Source organism: Epinephelus moara, chromosome 23 (assembly GCF_006386435.1).
Source record: "Epinephelus moara isolate mb chromosome 23, YSFRI_EMoa_1.0, whole genome shotgun sequence".
In the NCBI taxonomy this organism is placed as follows: Eukaryota; Metazoa; Chordata; class Actinopteri; order Perciformes; family Serranidae; genus Epinephelus; species Epinephelus moara.
In genome coordinates, this window is record NC_065528.1 from 19630730 (window position 1) to 19652137 (window position 21408).

Sequence of the window (21408 nt, forward strand, 5' to 3'; positions counted from 1 at the left end):
GATTCTCATTTCTGAACAATGCCATTTTGACCCGAGGGTCGTGAAACGCTCTCAATTCATAAATCACCAGGGAAACTTTAAATTCAAATGAGAAAAATACAAGTTGCAGTTGGGGTTTTTTTTTTTGTTTTTTTTTGTCCGACAGTAGTTATGTGCAGACATGGGGAACAATTTGATCCATAAATGGATTTACTCAGGACCCGTGAAATTTATGTAAATGTATGTATGAAATTCATTTATTATCGACGTGGAGGCCCTATGGTCAACAGTGGGGCTGAATAAGAATGAATATCCCAAACACAAGTCAAATGTTGAGTGTCTATCGTATTTACACTTCAGGGATAATTGGTGTTTTATTCATGTGATATTCAAAGTGCTCTTTGGCAGGAGAATAGGCTGAGAACCATGCAAAGTGCGGCTGGACACAACTCCTCTTAATTTAGCATTAGAAGAGGATAAGTTTTGCTGTGTGTGCTGATTTGCCAGAGAAGAAAATAATGTTGTGTTATGATCGGACCGGCCAGAGAGCTGAATGTCACATGAAAAAAAAAACAGTCTTTATACTTGGAAGGAGTTTTTTGTACGAGAGTCTATTACTTAATTCCATTTGATGCCTCGGCTTCTGTCTGCATTTCTAGTAGCAAACATCCAGTGAAACTTCCTCAGGGGACTGAATGTAGCTCAAGTGGCAGCTTTGTAGGTGGAGGCTCCCTGTGAGTCCACATTTAATATTTGTTTAAGCTTATGAAGACACACATACCAGCCTTGCTTGGTGTCTGTGAAGCAATTAAAACATTTCATTTCTTCTAAATACTTAAGTGTTAAATGTAGGTTATTATATCGTAGTTTAATCACTGTTTGATCCTTTAAAGAATTAGTTTGACATTTCTGGAAATATGCTTAATTTCACAGAGTAAGATGACAGGGTCAATATTTTACCTTTCAACAGAACCAGACGAGCTGCCTTCCCTGCTTTTCATTTTAAACTAAGATAAACCAGCAGATGTCTGGTTGCAGTTTGATATTTAGCATGCAGAGATGGGAGAAGTATCAGTCTTCTCATCTAACACCAAAACCACACCAAGCAGTGGCCATGCTATGTCAACGGAAAGCTGAATTTCTTCCTGCCTTAAACACATAAACCTGTGCCTCCACACTAGGATTGGATGGTATCTATTTTTTTCTACGTTTATAACGTCCTGGAATTTCAGCGGGGTAAATGGTATATGATGGTATTTGTGTTTCTCGACAGAAACAAAACTCCCCAAAACCATCTTGGTTAATCTTTCCATTGTTTAAAAAATCACTAGCTCTGGTTTGAACGAAATGAACCCTGAATTGGTCGGCTTTGTACTAGTCCTGTAACGTTATCCCTACTACTTGCAGTCGCCATCTGTCTCAGGTCAGCTACCTGTTCCACCAGCAGAGACTGACCTCTGGTGGCGCTTGCTGTGCATTACATGCGGTACATCACCTCAATACAGCATCTCCCTGTCAGTTAAATAGAAAGAGAAGCCTCTGTATTTTTGACAGTATTAAATACCCTCAAGGTTTCTAAATACCCTGTATACCGTAATACCTTGTTGGCCTGCTCCGTACTTTGCCACTGCTTGATAGGTTTTTGGTGTAACTCTTGGCAAGAAAGTAAATGCTGTAAGCCAGTTTCCCAAAACCAGTTCCTATTTTTTGGTCACAATTTATGCTGTATCCCTATCCACATCCACTAATTTGATACACATGAAGACATTGACGTGAAGTCTGAGGTTAGACTGAGCTATATATGTATTTAAGTTTTAACAGTTACATCAGTTATAGATAGATTTCTACATTTTGTCTACATGGGAGTATAGGTTTGCCTGAAATGCTCTCGCATCCAGCTGCTGGTTTGAGGACACGAAGCAGAGAAAAGATATGCACACGTGTACACCGGTATGCTCCCCCGTGGTGGAATGCAGTGTGTTTTACCTCAGACAGCACTGGTCAGGCATACAAATAAGGTTAGTGTATCCCAGGGGTGCATGAGCTTGGCAGTTGTTTTCGGGCCTTTAGAAAGGGAATCCATTTGTCCCCATGAGAGGCCGACAGAGCTGCTCAAAAGCGACAGAGTAATTTCAAAACTGCGCTTGGATATTTTTTGTTTTATTCAGTTATTCCATCTAGTTATTACGGAAATCTGATGTCAAGGGAATCAGAAAGCATCATAAATATCCTGATGTTTCTCTGCAGTCAGTGAATGTGTCTGATCTGAGCAAAGTATGCCTTCGTACATATAATGAGAGGAGTGTATAAATACATAAATATATACATATACACTTTTAAAAGGCTGACAGACTGAAAAAAAAATCAATTTGAGATGACATATTTATGTTGGGGACTGACAATGATAGCCACCTTTATACTGAGGTTCAACAGGCCAGAGATATACATCTTTGTCATCTATACAAGTCACTGATGTTGCACTTAACACTTTGGTTTGGTTTGCCTTTGATTTGGTTTGATTGATTTTGTTGATTGGTTTGCAGTTCTTTCTGAATGTGTCATTATTTTCCGCTCTCACCCCTAACCTAAAGGCATGCCCCAAGTCTTTTTTTTTCTTCTTCTTCTCTGATGGTTTTTAATCATTTGGGTGATGCGATGCCCAAGCTACCTTTTCTATATTTTCCTTTTTTAAGAAACCCTCCGCACTTCAATCATGTGAGAACTCTCGACTGTTTTCGAACTGGGACCCTGTCACGGAGACATTTTAGATTTTAGCCTGCTACTGCATTTCATCAGCCACTAAAGCTCAAGTTGAATGCTTTTTAACGTACTGAGCAATGCAATTAGAAACTAATAGTAGCAAGCTTGCCAACAGCTACCTCTCTGCCATTGCATTCCTAAGTACACAGAGAAGTGCAGTAACAGGCCAGCTTTTAAAATGTTATCACTTTGCTTTTAGTAAATATTAAATGACTAAAATCTCTCGTTTGAGTGCACCCACTTCGCTGCTCTGTCGGGTGCTTGTTGACTTAGATTAGCTGCACTTTTTTGTGGTCATCGAATTAGAATACGTACTTAATCCTGGGTCTCTAATTCTCCCCAGCAACCTGCGGGTGCTTCTTAAATCCTATATGGTTTCTTTTACATTTCCTGTTTTGTTTTGTTTTGTTTTGAGTAGAAGTAGTGTGAACAGACTTGTAGTGGTTTGCTCTGAGCGGTGTCTTGCAGATGATGCCAGTATGGACTGCATCTATTTCTCTTTTTCTTTCTCTCTACTCGGAATGCCTCCTCTCCTCTTCTCCATCTCTCTTTCTCTTTCTGAGCTTTTTCAGTTCACTTAACTCTTCTTTTATGGATGTTTATCTCTTTCTCTGTCTTCTCTCTCGTTGGTTTGCGGTGTTGCTTGCTCACCTGGAGTGCAAGCTGGGTAACATGGGTCTCTCATGCTTTTCATATACCCTAACATGTCAAAGAATTATCTGCTATATATTAGTGGCTATAAATTGAATTGAAATGCACTTTAATGTTGCAGTGTTGCACCTTAAAATATGTGAATTAAACATAAACAAAAAGGGGCATAAACCTCAAATTTGAGGTCAGAATGTTCTCAAGAAACCCATGTTACCTATTGAACTGACTGAACTGATGAAATCTTTGCTTGAAAACATGATGTGCAATGTGAGAAAACAGCTCAAGATATTTTAAATGAGCTCATAAATCTGATGAACTGCACCTACAGTAACTCACATCTGCACTGTAGTTCAGCCTGAAAGGACTACTGTGTATTTATTTATGTACAAATTGACTGTTTTTGTTTGGTTAAAATTACAACCCGAGCATGGATCCTCCAGGTCCCCAGTAGTCTCTGTAGTTCACTTTATGTCACTTCATCATAAGAAATATGATAATGAGTAATTATCGGATTCTGGTTCACAGCTTTGATTTCACGTTGAAATTGAAGCAAATTCTGATTTAAATTATGCTTAAATTGACCCAGCTGGCCCTTTGTGTAATTCACGCAAACGGACAAACACACATTCTTCCATAAACTAGTTATAATTTAGTCTTCACTTAGTTTGAATCAGTGTCATCATCCCTCCCTCCGTCCTTCCTTCCTTCCTTCCTGCCCATCTTTCCAACTCATCTTTGTCTCCCCTTTATCATCACTCTTCCCTCCCGTCTTTCCTACAGTTGTCCTTCCTTCCAACTTTCCTTCCCTTCACATTGTAATGCCTCAGCTCTTCACATCAGACATGTACACACACACACACACACACACACACACACACTCTTACGCAACCATTATACCTTCCTAAAGAGTGTGCGCCTGTAAAACAAGTTTATAAGTAGGCCGTCTTAAAAACTATAGTAACCTATTACTCTTTGTACATCATTAATGTGTGTGATCATAAAGTTGTTTGTATGGCTCTGATAGAATTCCTTTAAATGCTTCCTTTCATGGTAAGGTATTTTAACAGGGCCAACACTGAGGCACAGTGAGTTATAGATTAAACTAATCTATCACTCCCAGTGGTGTAAAATGTTGTAATACCAGAGATGACCAGTAGGTGTCTCCCTACAGTATGTTATCTTTGTGCTTCTCAGTGTCTTTTAAATACTTGTAGGCTCCGATTTCCAAAAGCATCTAAAATCATCTTTGACCGACCGAGATGATCTTGACTTCCTGTCTTTTTTATTGTGTTATGCTGATGTCTCTTTGACCTGAAAGTAGATTAAGTTTCACTTGGAGCTTGACTATTCTCAGGTCAGAGAAAGGCTTGAATAACACATATTCTATAGGGAGGCATTGTCCTTTGATGCCAAGATGCATTTGGTAAACGTAGTCTGAGTTAAAGGAATACTTCACACACAAAATGACCATTTTATAACAGTAACTTGGCCCGTGTTTAAATTCATGAAGAAAACTTAAAAAAAAAAACTCTCACATGCCTCAATCGTGAACAAGGAAACCAAAATTAGGGGTGCCCGCTAGCTCACCTGGCAGAGCAGGCACCTCATGTACAAAGGCTATGTCCTTGCTGAAGTGGCACCGGCTCAGTTCCAACCCAAAGCCCTTTGCTGCATGTCATCCCCCCTCTCAGTCCCCCTTTCACACTATATCTGTCCTGTCAAATAAAGGCAAAAAGCCCCCAAAATGTATTGTAAAAAAGAAAGAATCCAAACTCTCACAAAACTTGTGTAGTATAATCCAAGTCTCATTTGTCAAGTCGTATACTCAGTGCTTCACAAACAAAAGCATCTTTTGCGAAGGCGGCTGGAAAAATCATGCATTTGAACTCTGCTTGTGTATTTCATCGAGCAGAATACAAACGTACATGCTTGCCCAGGTGCACGACTCGTCCCTATGTTAGATGTAGGAGTGTTTAAAACATGAGGCTTTTAGCAAAAATGCTTGTTTGGGAAGTACTGAGAGCACGACTGGATAAATTAGACTTTGGTTTTACTGCACGAGTTGTGTGAAAGATGATTTGATATATTTTTGCCATTTTTTTTTTTTGGCGGTGCAGTAGTGTAGCAAGAGGGTTCCTGGATTGAACCCAGAGTGGGGGGCTTAAGCCCTGGGATGGGGGAGCCCTTCTGTGTGGAGCTTGCATGTTCTCCCTGTGTCGGCGTGGGATTTCTCCAGATGCTCCAGCTTCCTCCCACAGTCCAAAGACATGCAGATTAATTGGTGACCCTAAATTGCCCGTAGGTGTGAATGTGAGTGTGAATGGTTGTCTGTCTCTATGTGTCAGCCGTGTGATAGTCTGGAGACCTGTCCAGGGTGTACCCTGCCTCTCGCCCACTGTCAGCTGGGATAGGCTCCAGCCCCCCTGCGACCCCCAACAGGATAAGTGGTTACAGAAAATGAATGAATGATTTTTTGGGGCATGCAAAAAAATAAAATAAAAATTCTTATATATTCAACGTAACACAGGCTGAAATGATCATTTTGTGGGTGAAGTGTTACTTTAAGCCAAAGCTTCAAAAACTTTTGCTGCACTGTAGCTTCAGCTGGCAGAAAGAAAAACAGATAGCCGCAGAGGCGCCCCTCTATCCTCCATCATACACACAAACCCATAGGCTCACGTGACATAAGCTAGGTTGCACATAGACATGTACACCATCAGCTCTTTTCCCCTTTGTGGTGACTCCAGACCATCATCCATTATTTTGGCCCTCAAGGCGTTGGACAGCAATTTCCCAATATCTTAAACTTCCTACATGTTTCAGTCTTCACGTACCGTGCTACAGCCCAAAGTGGCCCTCACAGTGGATGAGTTCAGTCTCTACACGCAGTAACGTTTTATACAGCTCTCCCTTCTGGCTCACATGAAATTATTTTTTTTACCTTTCCACCATGTGAGGGCTGATCAGAGACTCAGTAGCCTGTGAGTTATTTTTAGGGCTGGTGCAAAACTCTCACTACTTCTTACATAAAAACATTAATAGACACACATACTGTACACACACAGTGACACACACACTCACTCACACACACACACCAAGGCGCTGCTCTGGTGCTGATCTTTGTTGCCTTTCCTTAAAGCCAGCTGACTCCTCCTCGTCCTCGTCCTCCTCCTCTTCGCCCTCCTCCTCCTCCTCTTCCTCCTCTCACCCCCCTGTGGTAAGGCCAATGGTACGCTCCGACGGTAACCTCGTCCGCCTCCCTACCTCCTCCACCATCCCTCCATCCCTCCATCCTTCCATCCCTCCTGCTACGCCAACCATGGTATGATCCAAAACTTGTGGCTTCTCATTCGTCCTGTCGTCTCCCCCTCTGTCGCTCCTGCTGTCATCCTCTGCAGCATGTCGGGAGTTTTATTCATGTAGCTGTTGTTCGTACTTTTACATGTTTAAATATAAATATATATATATGTGTGTGTGTGTTTGGTGAAGGACACTGTATCGTGCAGGCCTAGTATAACTGGAGTCTTGTGACTTTCCTTGAGTGGCTATTGTTGTTGCCATGGTGCCCGCTGCCCCCCACCTCCTCCATGGCTTGCAACTTGCTCCCCCTTCCCTTATGGGTGTGGTATCTACAGTGCTTTGTCATGAGTGCAAGCCATCATGGTCACGCTATCACGCTGTCTCTCTTTCTTTCACCGTTCTCCACTGGTCTGCTATCTATCTATCTATCTATCTATCTATCTATCTGTCCTCTCTACCTGTGAAGCAGTCTATTTGTTTTGATGTCTCTGAATAATTCAAACTATTCCTCATATTCAGACTCTGTCTCTCTGTCTCTCTCTGTTACACTTACTGTCACTGTACCTCTCCCGCTCACTGCCCCACTCTCTCAATGGTGCAATGGTCCCCACTGTGGTCCAGTTGTGGTATTACATGCAGTACAGAATTTTCACTCCTCAGAAGGATCTGTCATTTTCTGCATATCTGTCCGTGGAGTTTGGGACAACTCATGTCTTGGGTTACTTGTCAACACCATAAAAAATGTGACACCTAGCTTTAGAAAGTAGCCAAACTGCTCCCAGTGTTCCCAGAGATACAGACTAATCCAATCCATAAGGTGAATTTTCCAGTGTTTAATTTCTATAGAACATTTTTTGGAAACAACTCCAAGATGTGCTGCGTTGAAAAGTAACATGTGACATCTGTTATCCCAAACTGCAGTAAGATGTGTGGAGAATGGCTGGTTCTTTTCAGGAGCACACTGTGTTTTCTCTGTGGGATTAGCATAAAGAATTGATGGCCTCTTGGAAAAACACAAATGGCATGAGACCGATTTAGAGGTCAGATAGGACGATGTGTTTTTAGGGTCGTATTTGATAAGTCACAGTGAGGATAGATGTAGTGTGGAACTGTTGTGGTGTAAGTGCTGCATTTCTATGTGGTCAAGCTGCATACTGGTGAATTTTTGTGCAAGAGTTAAATGTTTTTGACAATTTTTGTAGCATTTTTGCACAATTGTTACTGCTGTTATGGTTGCTGATGGTTTGTTAGTTACACAAAGGCTTCACCGGATCCATCTGCCGCTGGCTGTATAACTGTGAATAATATACAGGGTCCTTAGTCGCTGTATTAACTGCATCATGCTTTACACAAATCCTGATGTTGCCTTTGTTTTTCCCCCTTTTTGTCCCTGAGAATGAGCAGCAGCAGCATGAATAAATAAATCTGTATTAGAATAGCACTCAGCAAGATGGCTGAATATTTCATCATGGAGTTATTTCCTGTGGATGAGTGCTGGGACAATAGACAGTTAGAAAGCTACAGTGCCTCTCAAGCTTGTACTTCAGAGGTCTACCAAGGCATATTCTGAATAAACTGCAAGTTTCCAAAGTATACCAAATTATGGATGGCTTAAATGCCTCAGGAGGGAAAATACTGCATGCTCATTGCAAGAGGCTCTGCAAATAAAAAGATTGCAGGGGTAAAAAACTGTTTATAGAGCATCCTTGTAAACAAAAAGTAAAGATGAAGAGATTAAGCACTCATGAAAAGTGTATTTTTGTACCTGGCAGTGGCTGCATTGAGCTGTAATATCTTTATCCACCTGAAAGTCATCTTTGGATTGTTCCTCCTGGAGGCCAGTTGCTCCGTGACAGACAAACAATTAGACTGCCTGCATGATTTATTGAAACAGGAATCTGCCTGCAGGCTAGGATACTTGTACTGTATCTGTTGTGAATTGTTATCAGTGATTTATGAAAGGGGTAGCGTCTATCGATGAGAATCTCTCTGGCCTGGTCTCTGCTATTAGACTTTTAGTCCGTACCAGTGCAGAATAACCAAAGCTTTCAGCTTAGTGAAATGATTTACTTCAGGGGCTCCTAAGGTATTTAAATGCTTGTTTGTAAAATGTCATTGCAAGGCTGAATTAACCTGTAATAGGTTTTAGAAACAACACCCAGGAGTGTGTTCTTCACCTTGATTATGACAGCGTTGAGTTGATGTAGAAGTAACAGCAGAGTGCCGTGATTTAAGAATAGTAAAGATTAATGGAGTCATTTTTAGCTTTGATGGTTAGACAATTTTCTTGTTGCATAGCTGGGCTTATCTTTTAAAGAGAGGTTGCGCAGGTGTATTTAGGAAGGTAATAGATGATCTTTGTTGCCAAGTGCTTTTTCCATGAAGCCAGAAAAATGAAGCATGATTGCCCGATTCTCTCCCAGATCTCTTTTGTCAGTTGATTTTGATGGGATTTTGTAGGACGCAAATTTCCATTTATTAACTCTGTGTGTATGTGTGTGTGTGTGTGTGTATGTGTGTGCATGTGTGTGTGTGTGTGCGTGTACATATTTACATCCACATATATGTGGGTGGGAATATGTATTTGAATGTTACTTGTACGTCCGCATTTCTGCAAATGTCTGTGTGTATCTTCATCTTTACCTGTGTGTGTATGTGCGTGTGTGTTTCCCTACCCTTTACCTATCTGCATGTGTCCCCATGCGTCCTGTGTTTTTTTTTCTGAAAAAAACACCAAACCCCACCAAAAGGGACTGCAGAACTCTGAAGAGAACGCCAGGATCTCCATCACCTTCTTCCGGCTGTTCCGCGTGATGAGGCTGGTGAAGCTGCTGTCTCGCGGGGAAGGGATTCGGACCCTGCTGTGGACCTTCATCAAATCCTTCCAAGTGAGGGGAGAACCGGACACAACATGCTAGCGCAGGGGGTTGGGTTTACACAGGACTGAAAGGGCGGAGGGAACGGGGAGCTTTAGCCCTAATGTGACCCAGATTGGAGCCTTTTTTTGGGTGGCATCGTACTGTTTTACCTACATTTCACTTTTTTACTGCATTTTTTCCGTATTAAAATGTAATGTAATCCACTAGATTCATTCAACAAGGTGATTATCTCCTTAATTAATCCAGAATGGACTAGTTTAAGTTTGTTAACATGCTAGCCAGCAAATTGAAAGTAAAACACGGCCCTAGATTCACTCTCGTTTGGCGTTTCACATTTTCTGCATTTTTTGGCGCTGTGTCTCCTGAATACATGCCACCACACCTAAGCACTGTGGGGCTACTCACCCATAAATGCCTCAAACACACAGAACAAGATTAAAATAAGAAAATACAGGCAGAGGGCACATACACCGCCACAAATCTGAGTCACATGGGGATAAAAATATCTTTGTTCTTGTGTAAATCCAGCCTGATGGAGTCTCACAAGCCACCTTTCCTTTCCTTGCCTCCTCCCTCCTTGTCTCCACCTCCTATTTTTGCAAGAAATCGTAAAGGTTGGGACATCGAACATCTTAGTCTAGGTGGCAAAGGAGGAAAAGGAGGAGGGATGGTGTGAGGTAACGGAGAGGAGGTTTAGGAGTCTTGTTGCAGAGGCAGGGAGGGATGTAGGGAAAACAGGCAGGAAATCAAGAACCTTAACCATCAATCTATTTTCTCCTCTTGCCTTCTCATCTCTCCTCTTCTTTCTCCACTTCTACTTCTACTCTCCTCTCCCTCCGAACACCCTACTACTAACCCCTGAAAGCTCACCATTCCCCGTAGGCGGGTTAAGCAGTAGATAAGTTTAACGAAGCACTCCACCAAAAAATGAAATCATTTGATTAGAGTTATGAGGAAATGAAAATAATCTGTTCTCTCTCTTGTGTTAATTGAGACGGGCCTCTTCATGTTAGAGCAATATTAAATACTGGTGATACAGCAAAAACTAATCTCTGATTTAAAATAAGTAGTGCTCATGAAGATGTTACTGTACTTAAAGGGTAATGTCAGCATTTTTCAACCTGGATCTACCTATTTTTCCGTGTTTATGTGACTAATTCTGGAACAACAGTTTTTGTAACTGCCCCAGTACTGAGCCAGAGCGCTTCAGCCATGTGCGTATTGTCAATTTAGTCCAATAAAAAGTGTTTGTTTTTGCCACTGACAGGCTCAGATTGTTAATACAAATGTCCTACAACATTATGAAAGGATCCCTACAGAGACAAACCTTTTTGTTGAAGAGTAAAATCGTTTTTGTTCAACCAGAAACAGACCCAAAATTGCTATCGCCAAAGGCACCAGACTCCATTCAGATAAACACTAATTTTAGCTTGGATAGAGACATATTTTCACATCTAATTGGGGAATTAAGGGTTAATTAAACCGACAAAAGCCATCTTGGTTCGTCTTTCCACTGTTCCAACAATCACAAACTGATTTGGTTGAAATAAACCCTCAATTCACACAGGCAGATGAAAATATAGTGACTCTATGCATGCTAAAATTGCTGTTTATTCTAATGAAGTCTGGTGGGTTTGGCAAAAGTGATTTTAGGGCTGTTTCTGGTTAAACAAAAGGGATCTTACTCTTGAACAGAGAGGTCTATCTCTGTAGGGATCCTTCCGATAATGTTGTCAGACTTACAATAACAATCTGAGCCTGTCAGTAGTAAAACAAGTACTTTTAATGGACGGTAATGGTCATATAGTAGCCTGTTTTGCGGCTGCCAGCTTCCACGCTCTTCTTTAATACTGGACCAGTTTAAAGTCACTTAAGGTGCGGACACACCAAACCGACATCAAAGAACTAGCAGCGACGAAAGCCAACTATGCGGCTAGTCTCTGAACCGGCTAGCTCAGAGACTAACCGCTCTCAGCTAGCCCCGGCTCTCCATTTGGATTCAGACGGAGAGCCGGGCTAGCTGGGAAGCCAGCGGAGGCTAACTGGCTATGCTTCCCTCCGGTCATGCTGCGGCTAACGCTCCACTAGCCTCCCAGCTAGCTCAGATTTGTTATTCAGGTTAAAGTGGGAAGAAGCAGTGGGTCTGTCGGGCAGCCGAGTGAAGTGGAGCCTGAGGAGGAAGCACCGCTTAGCCCCGGTTTCACTACAGGCAGATTCGCTCGCTACAGGGGCGAGGGAATAAAATCTGAACAGCCAATCAGAGTGATCTGTTTCACTGAGTAGCTCCGCCGCCGATTCAACATGCTCAATTGGCCAAAAAGAAGCCGACGCCGTAGGGCAGACGGTGCAGGACACACCGCAAAAACTAGGCCGATAGACGCTCACCGACGTCCCGACTTTGGTCGACGACCGATCGTCTGCTTGGTGTGTCAGGGCCTTAGACACAAATACAATGAAAAAATAGGATGCAGGTTGAAAAATACAGAATATTCCCTTTCACACAGGTACATTTTACACATAATCGAACTTTAACCCGTCATGATTTGGCCCTGTCCTCACAGTCACAGGGGTAATGTTAGCCAGGAGCTCAGTTCCACGCAGTCTCCCAGCTGTGTGAATGTAGAAGACATACCTGCTCTGGCCTTGTTTGGCTCATGCACAATACTGGGACTGGTCTCCTGGCTAAAGTCAGAGAGCAGTTTGTATTTTGCTGAGGTTTTTCACTCCTAAGTCAGATGATTTGTCCTGGTTTGTTTTTGGTGTTGTGCCACACAGGGCTGCAGATCAATTCACTTTCATTTCATAAAGGAACAATACAGTTTTTATATTGCACCTGATAATTTGAAACACCAAGAAATAGATGTGTGAGGTTAATCAGCCCTTTTCAACATGAATTTCTTAAGTCAGTTTCAGACTAACTGGATCTGCGATGACTGAATGAAAGTGAATGGACTCCAGCCTTGGTGTAGGATAATACTGTCAACTACTTGTTACTAAAGTGTGTCTCTCCTCTTTAGGCTCTGCCCTACGTAGCTCTGCTTATTGTGATGCTATTCTTCATATACGCTGTCATCGGCATGCAGGTAAGCTGTTGTCCTGTCACCTTGTTTCCCTCCCTCTGTTGTGTTTTCTTCTCTCTCCCTCTCTCCTCCAGCTGGCCTCCATCCTGTGTCTGTCCTCCTGGAGTCTTGTCATCCAGAGTTCCTGTTCGGTCACGTCGTCCCTCTCTCCTCCACTTCTCTTCCTCCTCTAGCTGTTGCTAGTCTCTCCTCTTCCTCTCTCCATCTGTCCTCCTGTCCTTTTGAGTTTGTTTGTATCACTGATGATGAGAGGGACAGTGGCCTTTTAATTTTGATTGACCCAGAGAGCAGTCACTTCCACCTGTCAATGCTGACGTCATATCCTGTGTGCTGTGACTACTTCCTTCCCCCTACTGTGCAGATGTTTGGTAAGATAGCGCTGCGGGACCACACGCAGATCAACAGGAACAACAATTTCCAGACGTTCCCTCAGGCAGTGCTGCTGCTGTTCAGGTGAGGAAGATGATAATTCCTGTGATGTGACATCAACAACAGTAACTTTCTTTTCCCTCTATATTTTTATCTCTTCCATTTACTCTGAAAATCATTTTTTTATTTCACATTAGAGGTTACCACTGACATTTTAGGACAGCAGCGGGTTAATTAAATGCCAGGATTCTGTAAATGTCAAGATGTGAATTTAGCCGACCCTGTGACTCTGCACAGGAGCCAATGAGGGATAATGTTTTATCAGTTTGTACTGTGACATAGTGTTACTGCACCAAGAGTTAAAAACCTCTCATTGTCTCACCTGTATGCTCATTAGTTAGCTGATAATTGTTGTAAATTTGACTCTTATTTACCGTAAAATGTCTTGGTCCACTGAGGACGACACCTTTTTCAGTTGTCAGAGGAGTCCACTGATAATACATTTAATCTACCCGGATCCAGTCTCAGAGCCTCTCTGTCCTGTGTGGTTGCGATGATGGTAAGATTCCATGCAGGGGACAAAAAAAAACAACACAGAAACTGAAAGGATAGATCAGATATGATAAACTACGGTGTGGTTTGGCAGCCATTCTATTATTTTTGTAGGCATTTATCTCACCATCTGTCGCCAAAGCCACCAGACTCTATTTGAATAAAGAGTAACTTTATCATCTTAAAAAACACACTTCATTTGAGGTCAACGGAAACAAAAGTCACATTAATCATCGTAGTTTGTCTTTTCAGTGTTCCAATAACCAACAACTCTGGTTTGGCTGAAGTAAACCCTTTATTCACCAGTCAGATGTAAAAAAAATATGCTGGCTCTGCACACTCTACAATCAGGGTTTATTTAAATGGAGTCTGGTGGCTTTAGCGATAGCGATTTCACGGCTATTATTCTTACTCCTATCTTACTCTTTAACAAAAAGCTTTATCTCTGTAGTGATTTTTCCATAATATGGTGGTATAGTTTGGCAGCCACTTTACTACTTTTGTAAGCATTTTGCAGAAAAGTCCTAAAAGGCATCTTTTCTATTCGTTCATATTCTGTGTGCTGACCCCTTCATGGAATATATCATAGCAATGGGCTTCCATTCAGAGAGACAGGATACTTGGATACTTCATACTGCAGTGTCATTTAAGTCCAGCAAACACTTCATAAATTAAAGCACCAAAAATGATCGCCTGGCAAAGCAGCAGCTGCAGAGTCAGAAAGCTCAATAGTACTGAAGTATTCAGAATGGAAGACAGATGTAGTTTAGACAACATCTTGTTCTCAAATTAAAGCAAATATAAAATCACATTTCTTTGCTGTTGCTCTGTAAATTCACCATCAAGATGTAATTATGATGTTGCTTTTTATGGCGTTCACACTAACACTGATGCATATGTGTGTGTGTTTTTGTTTATGTGTCTGCTCCTCTCTGTCTTTGTATCTATGTGCGTGTGCGTGTTTCTATATGCTTCTATTCCCGTATGCATACATGCACGCGTCCACGCGTCTGTATGTGTGTGTCAATGCATAAATGCACATGTGACTCCATGCTGGTGCATGGGCGCGCACATGCACACATCTATGCATGTATGCGTACCTCTAATGTATCCGTATATGTGCGTATATCTTTGCATGCGTATCCGCGTCAACGTGTGTGCGTATTTGTGTGGGTGTGCGCATGCATGTCTATCTATCAGATGTGCAACAGGTGAGGCATGGCAGGAGATCATGCTGGCGTGCTCGTCCCATCGGCCGTGTGAGAAAGGATCAACCAACGAGAACAACACAGGCAATGAGGACTGCGGCAGCCAGTTTGCCATCATTTACTTTGTCAGCTTCTACATGCTCTGTGCCTTTCTGGTGAGTTCAGAGAAATATTCTAACTGTAAATGTTCCTCTTTTAAAAAGATTGAAAAACAAATTTGAGTTACAGTTATGACATATAATCAGTTACAGTTAGAGAAGATGGAAAAACACATGATTCCAGTATATGAAAAATCATATTACAGTCAAATGGTTGATAGATCTTGATACTGCTGGTTAATATGAAGCAGCAGCCAACAGGTGGTTAGCTTAGCGCAAAGACTATCTTCTCATCTAACTTTTAGCAAGCAGACAAACAAGCACATTTCACAAAATGATGAACTATTCCTTTAAAAGACAACTTTTAAGGTTACATTTTACATAAAATTTTACATTCAGTAGATTTTAAATCGATGTTACAGGTTATGATTTAAAACAAAGCATCTGTAATCACTTGTATTTTACTTGTGTAGTTTCTGACTGATTCCTGATTCTCCTCAGATCATCAACTTGTTTGTGGCCGTCATCATGGACAACTTCGACTACCTGACACGTGATTGGTCAATCCTGGGGCCACATCATCTCGATGAATTCAAGAGGATCTGGGCTGAATATGACCCAGAAGCTAAGTAGGTTTACAGAGAATTAACAACATACGTCATTCATCATTCATCTCAGAGGTTGTGTGTTGAGTCACTATAATGTGACGTCTGTGCTGTTTCCAGGGGGAGGATAAAGCACCTGGATGTGGTGACTCTGCTGCGGAGAATCCAGCCTCCCCTCGGCTTTGGAAAGCTCTGTCCGCACAGGGTGGCGTGCAAGGTAAACAAACAAATGCCCGAACATGGTGTGAAGGCCGCAGAAAATATACAGAATATTTAATCTGGCTTCCAAATTCAAGTATTCAGAAATCATTCTGCTGTTCTTTTGGGGTAGAATTAACCACTCTATTTGCCAGGTGTGATTAAATATACAGAAATTTGTCTTTGTGATATCAGTGTGATGACATATTGACAGCTCATAACACCTTCCACAGTGACTCAAATGGCACACCGACAACAGATCGCACAGGGAAAATATTTTAGATATTTAGACATTGATGTCTCTCTCGAGGAAAATTAATAGTGACCACAGTGTCAAACCACTGTCTGCTCATTTTCAACAAACTGTCAGCTGCCAATTGATGCTGGCAGCCGACAGTTTGCACGTAAAATGTACCTGTTTCATTTTAAAATGTTGTGTGATCAAAGAAAATGTTCTCTCTCTCATGTAGCGTCTGGTGTCGATGAACATGCCTCTGAACAGCGACGGAACAGTGATGTTCAACGCCACGCTGTTTGCCCTGGTCAGAACCGCACTCAGGATCAAGACAGAAGGTGACAGACACACACATGAACAGACACAGTAACACAGTTGTACAGGCACAAGGGTTATGAGGGAGGCACAAGTGCTGCTTTTTCACTTTCCATACCCAGATGTATACACCGTCCCAATCCCCGCAGCTTTCTCCTGGCACATAGGAATCCTGGGATTCCTTATGTCAGGCTCAGATTACACGATATGTTTGTCTGTTCCGACGGTCACTATGTCAGATTAAGCGATTATGGAGTAAACTCTTGGTGTGACTCGGCCGACAGACATGACAGACTATACGTTAGTCCACAACCAATTATCACTGGTCGTCTTTTATGATGTGCATGATGTCATCAGAAACAGAATGGCAACTGAAGCAGTATGAATGTTACTGGCGGTCCTGTGTTCGGAAAAGCCCCAAAAAGGAAGAAAATTAACATTCTTTGCAAGCTTGGTACTAATGATAGTAATCAACGAGTTGCTGAAATGCCACTGCTGTTTCACACCAGCATTCTTCTTCCTTCACTCTGTAGTGCCAGTCCTTCGTGGAAACCTTAAAAAAGGCTTGAGTGTTGTTGCCATAACACCACAAGTTTTTCCCCACATTTCCACCTCACAGCAGCACCTACAATGTCGCTCGTCTTTGAATTTACCATGTTTACAGTTGTCCACGGCAGCAGATCACTCTGTGTTCCTACCGGTCAAAGCCATAGCTGTGATGTGTGTTGTGTGAGACAAAAAAAATGCAAACACACTAGTTTTACGGTCAGGACATCATGAGGCATCCCAAATGCAGCATTCGTTGTTGTACTATGACACACAACATGGGATAAAACGATTGATTATCGTGCACAACACTCATTGGCAATCACAATCCGAGCCAACACTGTTGAACGGCCGGGTCGGGCTATAGTCAGGCTGTTATCATGTAGTCTGAACTAGGTATAAAGTTCAATTTATGGTGGTGTCGCGCAAAGGAAATGGCGTATTTCTGAAAGAAAAAATTCAGTTTCCTTTCATGTCGTGCACCTGGAGAATTTTGTCAGGTTTTTGGACACCGTCATATTTTGTCGCACAGTGTGATTGGGAAGTCACGGCGACCCTCTCTGACACATCTGTTTGACTTCTGTCTGTTCATGTATTTGCTAAAAAAGGAACCAAAATTGCATCTCCTCGCCCATGTCCTGCATTTGTTGAACCAAAAGATATTTACCCTGTTGTACTCTTGTTTGGTTCGGGGGAGGCACTGACTACAGTACCTCTTTTTCTTGCATTCCTTGTCTACTCAGTAAAAATTTAAAATCTCTTTCTCTTCAATTAACTATACAATTTGATCAAATTCCTATATTTTAAAAATACAAAACAAACAGCTGTGAGAAGGATACCAATCTGGATGATATTATGCAACTAGACAAGCCAGCTGGAGGACAGCGTCTGGATAGCAGTGAGATGACTGAAACCTAACTCTGAAGCATAAATTGAAATGTCACGCTGCTTTTTAATTTCTGTCGAGCAACACTCACTGAACACTGACACAAAGTGTCAAGTACTCTACCATAAATCAAGATTCAGACTCCAGTGTTAAATGCACAATATACTGTCCCATAGACACAAATACAGATGCACTTGTGCTGAGGCTTGAACACTGGACAACTGTGAAAATGCTACTTTAAACCTTATGGTATGTACACTGTTTGTGTTTGTGCAGGTAACCTGGAGCAGGCCAATGAGGAACTGAGGGCAATAGTGAAGAAGATCTGGAAGAGAACCAGCATGAAGCTCTTGGATCAAGTGGTGCCCCCTGCTGGAGGTATATATACTTTGCAACACAGTTTCATACTCAAGAGTTTAGCTTTAAACAATATATTTTATTATTGTTACCAAAACCTCAGCAGCATCACTTGCAACATCTTTTCTGAAAAGTACTGCAAGGCATTATTTTAAGCATTAACCTGCTGTGTCTGTAATATTTTTATTTCTTGCAGATGATGAGGTAACGGTCGGGAAGTTCTACGCTACCTTCCTCATCCAGGAATATTTCCGCAAGTTTAAGAAGAGGAAAGAACAAGGGCTGGTGGCCAAGGTGGCTCCCAAAACTGCCCTCTCTCTGCAGGTACACAAACACACAGATTCAGAGGTTCGATTTTTCAGATTGTGACTTTGATGTATCCCGAGGTGATTAAAGAAATGTGAGAGGGGATATAGCGTGCAGCATATAGTAGGCTTCTTGTTATGAATTAACTGTAGAAAGAAATAAAGTAAGTGTTTTGTGTGAGAATAGATTTCTTACTTCAGGGTTCTGACCTCAAAATAAACATGTCGGTCAGTGTGTTATTCCATAAGTGCAACACTTCAGGGTGTTTGGTCTGTGTGTAGGCGGGCCTGCGGACACTGCATGACATCGGTCCAGAGATTCGGAGGGCCATCTCTGGAGACCTGACTGTGGAGGAGGAGCTGGATAAAGGCCTGAAGGAGCCAGTGTCGGCTGCATCCGAGGACGATATCTTCAGGGTAAAGGTCGGATACACACACCCTCACTCACTCTCCAGAGAGAGAGAGCGAGAGAGAGAGAGCGAGAGATGATCAGCGTCCAGCTTGAAGCCATATTACTGCTCCATGCACGTACACAGACATGCCTGCATGTGCTCAGAGGTTCATTTAAAAAGCCTCATTGTCCACCACATAGCTTGGCTACCAACCAATCACTGCAAATGCTGAGCTAAATTTGAATAATTGGTCGTATACATTTCAGAAACACATCTAGTGGCCGCAAATTGCAAAATACGAACACAAGGTATTTTTACATTAGATATTTTTTTGAGCACTGCACCTTTAAGCCTCTGGCCAAAGCTACACTGACACACGTCTCAAGGGTGAGTTACACTTATTATCAGCCTCCATTGTCAAAGTCATTGCCACATTCATGCACTTTGTTCTGTTTAGTGCTGTATTTGTTACTTTAACACACAGTGCAAGGGCGTAGAATTGGGTAGAGACACTAGGGACATGTCCCAACCAATATCCTACGACAACTGAACTGTCCTTAATAGTTTATTCTTGTAATATTACAACTTTTTTTCTCAAAATATTACAACTTACATTTCAACTCAGATATGTGGGATGTGTTTCGAATGCACAGAAAGTTTTGAATATGAGCAGAAATCTTACTGAAACACGTATTAGCTATGAAAGACCAAGGGGTTGTACAGTAATTGAAATTAATTAATTTATCATTAATGTGAATAGGTGCCACATGCACATCTTAAGAGGTTACCTCCCTAAACAAAAGAAACAAAAGAGGAGAGAAGACTAAATCATACCTTCATTTGTACTGACAAAGCAGGGATAACATTAAATTAGGAGAGTTGATCTACAGGGGAATAAATATGTTAAAGCAATACAGAATGCCTGAGAGCCTTACTGCATTATATTCTAATATATATTTATAATTTAAACTGTTACCTGCATCATAAATTGGTGCATAAAAAATTCACCAAAATGCAGAGAATGTGTTTGGCGCTCAAAATTTCCCAGTGGAGGATCCCCAGACACCCCGCTTAATATGTTTCCCCATCAGTGTTGAAATAAAACATACTCCCATGATACAGGATGTGGACTGAAGTAAGAGGTTTTAAATCTTTTTTAACAGCACATTTTAATTTAAAGAGATTTTAGCCCCAGATTTGATGCCTGATTCATTCGGCTTCATGATCATTCTGCTCCCATATTAAATGTTTAAACTGTTAGTAATAGAATTTGAGAATGCGTCATAAATACAACCTGTACTCGGTTTGTAACACAAGGCCTTTGCTTTGCACTTCCATCTTGGCTGAGTAAAGTTTTGTTGCTGCTAGAAGTGAGTGTGACTTTAGTACCTCTGAGTGTTTGAGTGTAGTGAAGACGAAAGATATTTTGACTTAAACATTTAAATTTTGTCTCCTCTCACCCCACAGCGTACGGGTGGGTTGTTCAGCAACCACGTCAACTACTACAACCAGAGCGATGGCCGCAGTTCCTTCCCGCAGTCCTTCACCACCCAGCGTCCCTTGCACATCAGCCAGAAGGGCTCCCCTTGCGAAGGAGAGAGCCCATCCCACGAGAAGCTCATGGACTCGACCACTTTCACCCCTTCCTCGTACTCCTCATCAGGCTCCAACGCTAACATCAACAATGCCAACAACACGGGCATGGTCGGGGTGGCGACCCAGGGCATCAATCGATTCCCAAGCCCGTCCATAAGCACTGTGGACGGGCACACAGGACAGCCGCTCACCCCCATCCTGCTGCCAAGATCCGCATGGTGCTTTCCTCCAAAGAGGTGAGTGTTGGCCAGACAGCAGGTTACATCTGTGTCTTATCAAGTGTTTAACATATTTTTCTTTTATTGAATTGGTGATTTGGAGTGTTTTTGTACTGAGGCAAAAATTATTAGTCTGTCTCTTTTACTTCCTGACCATCGTCACAGATGTTTAGCTTGCCGGTAAACTTAACAGTTCGGACATAAATGGTTCTTCTATTTCCTTCACTTTCTTTTTCCTTCCTCCTCTTTTTTCCTGTCTTTTGTCTCTGGTGGCAAGCAGGACGTGTTTTTATGACACCCTCATGCGGTATGTTGCCAGGGGACAGAGAGAGAAAGTGTGCGTGTGTGTGTGTGTGTGTGTGTGTGTGGTGTTTGTCCCCTAACTGCGTGCAATAAGGTTTCATAATGCTACATAAAAATGGCAGAGTGCTATAGTAAGACCTGTTGCTATGCACATAATGCTTTAGTTGCCAGGCTCTCTGCTGCTCCTATAAAATCTGCTATCAAAGCCGTGGATAGGCTGTTTGGTGCAATGTGGCCAAACGTTTCCTATCCTCTTATTGCTGCTGTTCTCTGCTGTGTTATGGCAGGTCTGGGTTAGACACAATGTCTGCTCTTTGTCCGTAGCTTTGCTCTTTGTGCTATGATATTCAGGGTCCCCAGAGGATGATTTCTTTTGATTTTGGTGACACCATCACATTTTATTTAGCACCAAAATAGTACACAAAAAAATTCAAAGTCTAAGCTCTCAAAAGACAGATCAAAGACAGATATTTACACACATGCTTCCCAGACAATGACCGTTTTACATTTTAGACACATGATACCCTTTTCTCAGTGTTACACAGGAAATGACATAATCTAACATCCATTTAATTT

At 42.0% G+C, this 21408-nt stretch overlaps 1 protein-coding gene across 1 annotated transcript in view; it reads left to right on the forward strand.

Moving 5' to 3' along the window:
• The window catches only part of cacna1c (calcium channel, voltage-dependent, L type, alpha 1C subunit), a 301347-nt gene that overhangs the window by 257893 nt on the left and 22046 nt on the right, over positions 1–21408 (forward strand). Inside the window, exons 33-43 of the mRNA XM_050036618.1 lie at positions 9441–9578; positions 12587–12652; positions 13011–13102; positions 14771–14933; positions 15378–15505; positions 15602–15698; positions 16150–16252; positions 17938–18039; positions 18215–18342; positions 18606–18740; positions 20183–20547. Coding sequence (XP_049892575.1) covers positions 9441–9578; positions 12587–12652; positions 13011–13102; positions 14771–14933; positions 15378–15505; positions 15602–15698; positions 16150–16252; positions 17938–18039; positions 18215–18342; positions 18606–18740; positions 20183–20547 — 1517 coding nt within the window. The remainder of the gene's footprint in view (positions 1–9440; positions 9579–12586; positions 12653–13010; positions 13103–14770; positions 14934–15377; positions 15506–15601; positions 15699–16149; positions 16253–17937; positions 18040–18214; positions 18343–18605; positions 18741–20182; positions 20548–21408) is intronic.